At 29.2% G+C, this 11,961-nt stretch overlaps 1 protein-coding gene across 1 annotated transcript; it reads right to left on the reverse strand.

The window, feature by feature from the left end:
• Positions 1-3,947: 3,947 nt before the first annotated feature.
• Positions 3,948-7,061, reverse strand: LOC107948139 (protein trichome birefringence). The gene is made up of 5 exons (XM_016882605.2): positions 5,817-7,061; positions 5,336-5,528; positions 5,036-5,229; positions 4,772-4,930; positions 3,948-4,562 (listed from the first exon to the last, which is right to left on the reverse strand). The coding sequence occupies exons 1-5, from the start codon at positions 6,866-6,868 to the stop codon at positions 4,196-4,198; spliced, it is 1,965 nt and encodes a 654-aa protein (XP_016738094.1). The 5' UTR covers positions 6,869-7,061; the 3' UTR covers positions 3,948-4,195.
• Between the last annotated feature and the right edge of the window lie 4,900 nt (positions 7,062-11,961).

An 11,961-nucleotide genomic window follows, 5' to 3' on the forward strand; every position in this document is an offset into this window, starting at 1 on the left:
GGCCCAGCCTATATTTTAAATAGGCCTTATTTTTTCGAAGCCCATTTTTAAGGCCTATATTTTTTCCCAAACCCTTCCACTTTTCGAGCGGGCTTTCAGGCCAAGTTGGGTGGCCCGACCCATGAGTAGGTCTACTTGTGACTGAGAGGCTCCAGTCTAATGGGGCTAAATAGTTCAGGGGTATAGTTGGAATGACCCCGACTATAGTTGAGTACTGGATGAAGACTACAAAGAGGATTCTAGAGGACCTGGATTACACTTCAGAACAGAAATTGAAAGGTATTGTGTCACTGCTAAGGAATAAGGCCTACTAGTGGTGGCAGTCTGTTGTGAGAGGTACACAGGCTGAACAATTAACTTGGGAGTACTTCCAAGAGGCCTTCCAGAAAAAGTACGTGGGTATGAGATATGTCGAGGCCCATAGACTGGAGTTCATCAAGTTGAAACAGGGGGATATGACTGTGGCCGAATATGAGGCTAAATTTTTGTTGCTCAAACAGTATGATCAAGGATGATTGCTACTAACTAGGATAAAAGTTTGAGATTTGAGGATGGGCTGCGGTATGATCTAAAGATTTAGGTTGCTCCGCATCAAGAGAGGGTTTTCAAAACTCTAGTTGAGAAGACCAAGATAGTGGAAGAGATTAAGCGTTTGGAATGCAAGAAACGAGAAAAGAACAAGGTTCAAAATAAAGGGGATTCCAGTCCAACTGGCTCAATTTTTCAACCCTTGAAATGGGCCAAAAAGGGCAAGCCACAACAAGGAGTTGCAGTAGCTAGTGTTAGGGGTAGGACTCCAAATTGTGCATATTATTTTAGTGTACAAGAAATCTTTCATATATCTTGCTACTTAACTCTATACTCTGATCTCTGCTTCTGTTTCTATAGAATCCTAACAACTCCCAACTAAACCCAATAAAGATCCACTTGAACAGTATTCATGCAAATCATGCATACTATGTCTTAACAGTATTTCACGATCGACATGGTCTTAAAGAAAATTAAGTCTCCTACAGCTTCCTCATACACTTGAAAGGCTCTTAGTGCTCAAACAAAACTCTAGGGTGTACTCTTCTTAAGTGCGCACTTTCTTGGGCGTAATCTTTCTTCACATGAAAACATCCTACAATTAATTCCTTAAATACCACCAACGGGTGGATGCTTTAATGCTAGTATATGCTAATAGTCTGAATCATCATCAGGCCAATAGTGTGGAGGGTTTTGTTACATAACGCGCCAAACAATTTGCATACATACTTTACTCATCTTTTTGGTTTCACCGATTTTGGAGGTGTGACACGTTTGTTGTTCCAAACACTTCTAATCACCTACAAAATAGTTCTAAATGATTTTCAAATACTTTTAAAGCCTTTAAATTATTTAAAACTAAATTTTATGATTTTATGAAAATGAACTAAGATGGAAATTTTAAATAATTCTGAGATTTTTGTTCTAGATGGGCTTCAATAGCATCTCACATTAGTACCATACATTAGGATGGGTGAGGGGTGTCACATTTATAAGTATCAAAGCTTAGGTTTAGTCAGTTCTTAGATAAAATTGAGCTTGTAAGTCGAGTCTAAGTATACATGTCAATTAAGAGAACAAAGGCGATGATATCCCCAAGTACTTTTTTAATAATTTGTGACACCGAATTGTTATCAATTTGGTAGTAAGTCTGATATGATTTTATATACATGCATTGGAATGAATATAATTAATAAGCATACTAGAATAGAGTCATTGGTGAGGATTGATGTGTCTATGGCTACATCAATATGGTGATGTAAGAACACCTCTTGAAGCCAAGTAGTGCTCAATAGGCATTTGATGACTATAAGAGGCACTAAGGGACATCTTTTGAACTAGAAAACTTGTGACTGTTTGTGTAGAGCATTGGAAAGGGCCCATGTGATTTGTCATATGTGAAAAGATAGATGTGTGAATAAGATTCGTGCTAAGATAAGACCTTGGCCCCTAGAGTAAACCTTAGAAAAAAATTTGGTGTATGAGTAGGATCTATCAAATGTGAATGAGGTGATCTTTGCAGTTTTTGAAACTTATGAATGAAAGTGATATCTATGTTTCTTATTAAGTACATGTAACTCATTCTTAAGACCTTATGATCTTTATTTGAGAAAAGTTAAATGTTTGGATTTATGGATATATATACATTTGATGCAACTTTGAGAATGGATTCTGAATCTGAAATATGTAAAAGTGCGACATACATGTGTAATTGATTTGTATGAAAGAATAGCTTCAACTCCTTAAAAAAGATAAAGATAAAGGCAAAGGAAATGTTTGTAGTAGCAAGCATGGTATAAATTCTTCCCAATCTAGTATGCTTCAAAATATTAAATGTTTTCGATTTTGGGGATAAGACATATAGCATTCAATGTCCAGATAAAAGGGAAATGATCTTGAGGAATGATGGGACAATTGAAACCGATGAAAAAAGTAGGAGTGACTCGACACCCTCATCCAAAGAAAGGAATGGCGTGGAATTTGTCGTTGTAGGGAAGCATTGATGGTTAAACTATTGGATTTATGATTATGGAAAATGTAGAAGTAGTAGCAATAGAATCTTCAAAAAATTTCATACAATAAAATCAACTCATGGCGTCTATTGCAATAAACCACCATAATCTAATTACCTAAATATGTTTTTTGTCTGATGCCACAAGAAAGCTAAAGTTGGCATTGAATATGTCAGGGAGGATCTATAGGCTTTTTGATCTATCAAATATGATCTCTAAACAATCCGAATTTTCAACTAAATAATCTTTTTCACTATTTTCGAACTCACAGGTGCTTAGAGAATGGACTTCAAATCTAAAATCACAAATAGAGGATATCTAAATAAATCACAAACAAACTTTCGAATCTAAATCTCTCCTTAATCACTCAATTTCTATCTCAAATTAAAATTGCTTTAGTAAATATAAATATTAATCTTACCTCAAATCTACAAAACCAATTGCCCAAAATTTCCTAATTTATTCTATTCTCAAAGAATTAGCATAAATAACAAGTTTCTAAATTTTGACAAGGGCAAAGAAAATTCTAACTACTGATGAAAATGGCAAACCAATTTGTTTATTTATAGATAAGAGTAAAATAAAATGCTAGAATGTGATAAGAGGAACTTTTAGGTAGATCTTGAATTTCTAAGCGGCCTTGTGATGGTCTCGTAACAAATGACGAGATGCTTTATATGAGTTAGTTCTCTTTAGACTTTTATCTGGTCCAAATGACGAGGCGATGTAATAAACTTCAAACAAGATTTAGCAATAAAAAAAATTCTTTTCTGATTTTTTTTCAGATTAAAAAAATTGAGCAATATATTTATCATATATGCAATCTTGTAGCATATAAATAAAAACATAAGGAAAATATGAGAGGACTAGCTTTGCTCTGCCGACACTAGCTAGAGATTTTATTTAATATGAGAGGAAAGAGATTCAATTATTGAGAAGAATACGAATCTTTACAAAGTGAAAAAGCCATTTTGATTAAAGACAAGATTAGCCCTTTTCTTATAATTTCCTAATGTTACAAACTATTTAAAATACAGATTGTTAACTCAAATTTAATTTCTTCGAATATTATCTTGTAAATATAAATTAATTATATTAAATCCGAATTTTGGATTCTTTTAGGCAAAATATTATCTTTTAATTATTTTTAATTTGAAATCCAAAATTCTATTACACGGAAGAGTTTGTCAAGACACCCCATGTGACAAAGTGAAAAGCAACATAAGATTGACAACCTAATCAGCATTATTTTATTTGCTTCATAAAAAGCCTCAATGGTCGGTCGTTTATAATGCCAAGAACCTAACTTTTTAGGGTATCATAAAAATGTACTGACGAAACAAAAATTTAAAAATTAAGCAAACTAAATGGTAAGGAGATTTACAACCCTCAAAGCAAATTCGAGGCTAAGAAAACCATCCTCTATACTTCATATTATACTATAAACAAAGTAACAATTATTACAAGCATAAAATTGATCTCTCCAAGAATAGAGCTTTGCCTTTACTACCTTACTTCCATAATTTAGAAGTAGTGGAAAAAATAAAAAATTAAAAACTATGATTTTCTCATACATCTTTTTCTTTTCCCATTTCTTTTGTTTCTACAATTTCACAATGAAATAAAACTCTTTTTAAGTTTGTATGGTGTTCATTTTACCTAGCTCTTCTTTGATGTTGCCGCATTTTGTTTTCTTTTACAAGCAGCTCAGCATATAAAAGCTCGTTCCACGAATCCGGCACACCGGGAAGGCACCAATGGCTGCAGTCCTGGTATTTTAGTGGCGCTACTCTTTCGTCTTCCGGTACTGTTTGCTTCGGGTGTTTCCGGTAGATAGATGGGTGGCCATCCTTTCTGAAATCGGTCAGCCGGGTGATATTTAGGTAGGTGACGTGCGTTTTCATCCCCTTCAGTACTGATTCTAACACCAACATCTTTGGTGGATATGGTTTAAGATATGTTTCGTTCTTAATCGGCTTAGTTTCGCTATCACATGCTCCTCCAGAATTCCACTGTCCGCCACTGGCCAAAGATTCAAACACCCGTAAATAATTTAGAAATAATATACTATGGTTGAACTAACATGAAATTCAAAATGAAGACCATGAAAGGCCTCCATAATTCTCAACAAGTACAAAAATTATGCAGCAAATATAGCAACTGATTGTCCTACCCCTTTGTTCTGTTCTCAAACTGGGACCAAAACAACATAAAAAAATCTCTCACTTTACCTGAAATGCGATGCAGAATAACCCCTAAAGAACACCATAGTCTTCATAGGATTTACACTAGCATCAACCCATCTAGCCCAGGTTGTCAGAGCTTTCCGAAAGGCCTCGAGAACATTCAATTCATTATAAACATGGCTACCTTCCTGGTAATAATCTTTCCTGTAGTTTGCCATTGTTTAATATGAAAAATAATGGTTAAACTCCATAGATCACCCATAACAGCCTTATATGGTAAACAGTTACATGGAAATAAAATCAACCAACCCTTTGGAAGTTTTCTCATGAGTCCACCAATGACCTGTATTGAAGATAAGGATATCTGCCGATTTATATTGATCTGATGATTTTCCAACAAGATCAAGCCGCAATGTCTCCTTCTTTGCTCCAGTTTTGTCTGGCATTTCCCATTCTCGGACCAAGAACGGAGATACGAAGAACTCTATAGTGAAATTAAAATCCTGTTCATCATCATCCAAGCCAACCCCAAAAAGGGAAACAAATAAGTTTCATTAAATTTCAAGTACATTACCTAATGTACCAAAGATAAGCAAATGAAAAACCTACTTTGAATATGAAAGAATACGAAGCTTCCCCTCGAAAATAATGTCTTCCATGTGCTTCATAAACATTTTCGGGGTTATTTGCAGCATTTCTCAGAATGCAAACTAGAGATTCCCACATATTCCTATTTAAAGAATCCCCGACAAAAACAAGCCTCTTACCCCTCAATAACTCCAACATGTGACCACCATTCAATCTTCAAGGGAAAAAAAAAAGAAAGGATCAGTTTCATGTAATTAATCTTATTTTAATAATAAAAGAAAACAAAATTCAACAGTTTTTATTGCAATCTGTAAATGAAAATGCAATCAACAGTTTAGATTACTAACAGAATCAAATAAAATCCCTAGATGACTAATTCAAAGATCAAACATGACCAAATTCCATTAAAGAAAAACCAACTCAATATCAAACCGATCAAACACGCTTAAAAGTATTTCTTGGATGATAAGACACTAAAAACAACATTAAAAGAATCAAATACCTTGGTAAAGTGCAGCCTTTAGGCTTCCATTTCAGTTTCTGATAATCTCTATCAGGCCTTCCATTGGCAACGCAACTAAACTGCTCATCAATGAACGAACAGGACCCAGGTTTATAAAGTGGATATGAATCATCCTTCACCCATTTTCCATCGAATAAATCGCAGTTCATCAAAGAGTCGATTAAATTATCAATTTCCTGTTTAGCTGTCAACCCTGAATCACTTCCATTGCTTGGTTTGTTTGTTAGGGAAGCTGAGTAGTTCGACACCACACCCTTTTGCCCTACGATTTTCTCTCCCTTCCCAGAACTTAACTTGTTGGAAGATTCAGATTTAGCTGGAGAATTGGTGCTCCGGTTAGCTGCCTCCAGGATTTTCTCTGTGACCGTTGTTGTCTGATTAGATTTCAGAACTTGAGCTTTATCAGAATTCTCTTTCTTTCCAGTCTGGTTATTTGTACTTGGAGGATTTTGATTCAAGTTAGGAGGAGGAGAAACTGTGGTCTGATTTGCATGCAAAACTGAACTTTTGGTGTTGTTTAAACCACTGTAGGGAGACCTAAAAGTTGTATTTTCGGAGCTGGGGCGTTGTTTATTTATGTTGAAAGATTGGGTTTTGTTGGTTTTTTTGGCAGAAAGTAGGTCCTCACTTGGATTGTCGGCTACTTGAGTTGCAGTGTTATTAGATCTGGTGTTACTATTAGAAGAAGATGGAGATGGAGATGGAAATGGAGAAGGAGAAATGATGTTAAGAGTTCGTGAAGAAGAGGTGTTGGGAAAGAAGTAATCGAATAGGGAAAATGATTGAGATCTGTAAGAACCAGCAGATGAAGTAGCTGGAGAGGAAGTTGATGAAAAGATGTTGGTGACCCAAGGAGAAGAAGAGTTAGAAGAAGGGCTAAAGGCTAAGAAAACAGTAAAACCGACGAAGGCAAACATGAAGAAAGCCACTGTTCTCCTTGTTTTGATGATTGAAAACAGATTCTTAAACTCTGCCGTGACTGCAGTCGTAGTTCCTCCATTGATAGGCGTGTACTTTGCTATATCCGCCATGGAAGAGACCAAACTTGATCTCTTTTGAGTTTCTATCTCGCAAAACTCAGGTATGGAAGAAAAAACAGATGAGATGGGAAAGTGGAAGAGAAAAATTAGTGTTTGGGGAGAGAGAGTGGAGAAGTGGGACGATCCTTAAATGTGAATACGATTCGACACAAACAGAAACTAAATTTTAAGTTGATTTTTCAGTTCAATAGTGACAGAAATGAAATACTAGATTAATCTAATTACAAAATTAGTGCAGGTTAGCATTAACCCATTTTTCGATTCTGAGTAAATTTTTAATTTGTCGGCCATTATTTTTGTAGAATTTTTTATTTTTAATAAATAAAAAATTCCATAATCAAGTAATCATATATATATAATAAGGTATACAAGATGATTTTGTGACAAATGACGCATTTTCCTTTTTTTATACTTTTTTAGATAATCTTTAATTTTTCATTATCCACTAAATTTTTTCAGAAATTATTTTATATATTTCTTCTCAATTTATCCTTCCAAAATAATTTAATATAAAATTATATTATTTTTATTTAGCTAAATCTATAAATAAAGTACTATAAATAACGTGATAAATATATAAATAAAAATTGGACAAATGAAATATATTTAATACAAAGCAAATAAATATGAAATAAAATATATTTCTAATAAATTTATTATTTTTCAAATTACAATACTTAAAATAAAATTTGGATTAGTAATAAAAATTGGATGTCTAGATTTAAAGTATTTTAATTATTTATAATTATGCATTGTACGGGTATTAAATCAAACTACTAAAAAATTTTAATATTAAACCTAAATTATCTAAATTTATACAAAAAATTATAAAATAATTTAATATGATTGAGTTTAATTAATAATTTATTAGTATCATAAAAATATAAATTATTAATTATTAATAATATAATATTGATGTTTAATGTTTATTAATAATTTGGTTTAAACATAATATAATTAACATTTTAATATATTATTGTTTATAATATTACACGTGCATTAAATATAATATATTAATAATTTTGATGAATAATTAATAATTATTTTAATAATTTTAATTATAAACAATAATTAGATATTTTAATTATTTAAAATATACTAACATTTTAATATTTTTATTTTATTTTATTTTATTGTACAATCATAAATAATTTATTTAAAATTAACATATTTAATATATTGTCTAAAAAATATATAAATAAACTATAAATGATTTAAATAATCTAAGTTATTAATATATTCTTAATAAATTTATCTAAATAATTATCTAAACAATAAATTATCTAAGTAATTTTAAACAAATTATCATAAGTAAACTATGATTTTTTAAAAATTAAAAATAAATTAAATAAATTATATACAGAAATATATTAAAAAGTATCTAAATAATAAATTAAGTTAATATAGATGATAAAGAGATTTCTTTTCAAATTTTAAACCTAAAGATGGAGCAATTTTCAAATTTTAAACAGGAAGAAAGAAGAGTTATGGATGATCTAAAACTCTAACAAATTTCTATAAAAAGGAACGTATGAGAAAATAAAAGGATACAGATAAACCCCAAAAGAATTTCAAACAAAATACCAATCAAATTTACACCTCAATGTGAAAACCTAAACCCTAAATCCACTAATTTTTTTTCTTGATAGTATATGGCGAAGGAGATCAGTGTCGAGTAATGGCAGAGGTTCATCTTCAAGAAGATAAAGAGGGATCAATCTAAGAGTAAGATTATCCCCAAGAGATTTTATCACGGGTGAAAGAAAATTTTAATATTGAATTTATATTTATAGAAAAAAACTAATTAATAATTTAGCTATTGTCTTTTTAGTTCTTTTATTTAAACGTTTTATATAAAAATAATAAGATAGAAAATGTCATTATATTAATTCCTTCAATCCTTTATTAAAAAAGAAATTGAAGTGATCAACTTGGTCAAACAAATTACATATGTATAAATATAGATATCAAAATTCAAACTAATGGATCTTTTCATGCACATATATAATGTCTGGATTCTCTTATAGATTTATGGCTTAGTGCACACTTTAGACCTTAAAATGTATAACTTTTCTCACTTTAGTTTTTAAAGTTTTTTTATTCACTTTAGTCTTGATCGTTTTTAGACATTCCCGATCAATTTAGTTTTTTAGATGTTAAAAACTATATGCTAGGATATCTAATTAATCATATGTTATCATGTGCCATACGATGACATCATAACATTAGAAAAACTTTGAAAAATATATAAAGTATGAAAATTTTATAAAAAAAAATTACAAAATTATTTAAAAAATAGAAAGATTATAAAATTACACTATCAATATAAAAATATAAAAACTTACAAAAAAAAACTTAAAGGTCACATTTTCTAGAGCTTGAACGAGATCATTATCTCTTGAAAGGATACCGTGATAATAATTATTTTATAATTCAATTAATCAAATTTTAAAATTAGTATATATTTTTAAGTGATAAATTTGATAAGTTTTTTTTCAAATTATTCAAATAATAAAAAATAATGTTATTGCAAATAAATAATAATTTAAATAATATTTTTATTTATTCCAAATATTTTTTACTATCTCAAGACAAATTATTTATCTTTAGACTAATATCTTAAGAATTATTGGTGAATGTTTGACCATTCTAAAGAGCTTTGATACAAAATAAAAAGAGCATGAGCATGATGATGGATGAAGAAAGCTTAATCTCAAATCGAATCAAATAAACATGATGCGGGTAACACTAGTAAAGTATTAAAATTTTATGTATTTTAAAATATTAAAATTTAATGTAAAAATGTATTCAACTTTTATAAAAATTGATTGTATTAAGATATACAATTTTCTATCAAATTTTTAATATTTTAAATTGATTACCGAAGGTGTACTTAATTTTAAGATACATCAATTTTTTTTAGTTTATTTTTTAGTTTTTTAATTATTTTTTTACAATTTTTTTGATAATTTTTATAATTTTTACAATATTTTACAATTTCTAGTTTTTTATAATTTTTTGATAGTTTTTTATTATTTTTTACAATTTTTAAAAATTCTAACATATTTTTTAAATTTTCAAACAATTATATATATTTATAATTATTTAAAAATATTGTTTAGTTTTTTTTCCAAATGATAATTTTATTGTGATATTATCATATACCTCGTGGCAATTTATAATCGATTGGATATCCTAATTGTTTTTGTAACATTTAAATGATTGAATTAAAAACAGTCTAATAATATCAGGGACTGAAATGAGTAAAAAAACTTTTAAGGACCGAAGTGAAAAAAAAGTTACTTCAAGGACTAAAGCCTACATTAAACTTGGATTTATTTAATTTCGTTATATTGTACTCTTGAAAAAGAAAAAGAGAAAACACGAATCAACGGTTTTTTTTTTTTTTGACTAAAGGAATAAACGGTTATAATTTCTATTTATATTCTTTTTATGGGTTCAGTCTCCGGTGCAGGTTTCTTTCTTTTTACCATGCTCACCACACATTTTTCCTTTTCCATCTTTCAGGACTATAAAATAATGTGCTTTTTAATACAATGCAAGGACCACTCATGGCCTTTATTTTATTTTTTATTACATATAATTTATTTTTTGTTAATTTATTGCTAATTTATATTTAATCAAGTAGAGTTTAAATAATTATTTAATAAATAATATATATAATAAATTACTAGCTAAATTAAAAATTTATAGAGATTATTGGTAAATAGAGTTTTAGGCTTTTTTTTTAGTTAATTTGGGTACAAATGGATGATTGGGTAGTCAAACTCTCTAATTATAGTGTGTGTAAATGGAGTTTTACAATGGGTTATTGAGTTAAAACCTAAAACTCCAAACAAAAAAAAATATGAAGACAAACAGCATCTTTCACAACTGATTGGAAATAAGATATGTGGAACGACATATCTGACCATATTTATTCAAAAATTACTCTTTGCCACATACTCTCAAGCCTAATAGGGGTGCCAAGATATCAGTAGACGACAACGTTGTGTACTCATGTTTCTTAAATATTTGTTTTTACTTGTTTGGATATGTATCTATTTTTTGAATATTTATCTACTATTAATTTATTTTCAATTTACTTATGTAAAATGATTTCTTGTGCAACTTTATATTAATTGAAATATGTTATATGACAAAATAATTCAGAGTGTACAAATTAATCAGAGTGTGACATAATTATCACTAATTTACATACTAAAAACATGACATGATTATCGCTAAGAATATAGTTTATAATTAATTGATACACTATTAATATTTATCAATTTTCACAAAGTTAATATTTGCAAATATGGAACTTAAGAAATTTGTTTATTTGAATTTTCAAAAATATTCACTAATTAATTTCCATAATGATTGTTTTAATTCCTTGGTAATAGTGTTTTATTTCAATAATTTCACCTAATAAAGACTAAAATATTATAAATAAATACTTACTAATAAAATGTGTCATACTCTTATTTGTCATTTTACACATATCAACTTTCGGCTATCAATTAAGTTTTATCAAACACTTTTAAATAAATAGTTAATAAAATTAGTTGATCAAACCAATCACTGCAATCAGCAATCAATTATTAACTATGAGCTAATTATTAAATAAAACGATAATTCTTTACCAAATAATTTATATAAAAATTATTTAATTCAATTATTTATATATTATTTCCGATAAAAAAATTTCTTCAACGAAATCTTTCTAGGAATTTTTTTTTTGGTCAGTAATATTAATTTTCTTTGGAAATATTATTAGTAGCTCGAGTGTACTTTTAAAGAAAAACAAACTATTTCTTCCTTTTTTTTTTAAGGAAAAGAATGGACTAAACTATTTATCTTTTTTAGGAAAAGAATGGACTATTTTCAGTTATATAATATAAATTATTTGTATATATTATGTGAGGAATATTGGGCAAAATAAGACTTATAGGTCGTTTTTTTTAAATTAGGGTTTTGTGTCAGTTTTAAATTTAATTAGGGATATAGGTCAATTTTGTTGAAAAATACATCTAACTGGACGAGCTTTATGAAAAACGTGCCTAGCTGGCCACGCTTTCCAG

The sequence above is a fragment of the Gossypium hirsutum genome, chromosome A04 (assembly GCF_007990345.1).
Source record: "Gossypium hirsutum isolate 1008001.06 chromosome A04, Gossypium_hirsutum_v2.1, whole genome shotgun sequence".
Lineage (NCBI taxonomy): Eukaryota > Viridiplantae > Streptophyta > Magnoliopsida > Malvales > Malvaceae > Gossypium > Gossypium hirsutum.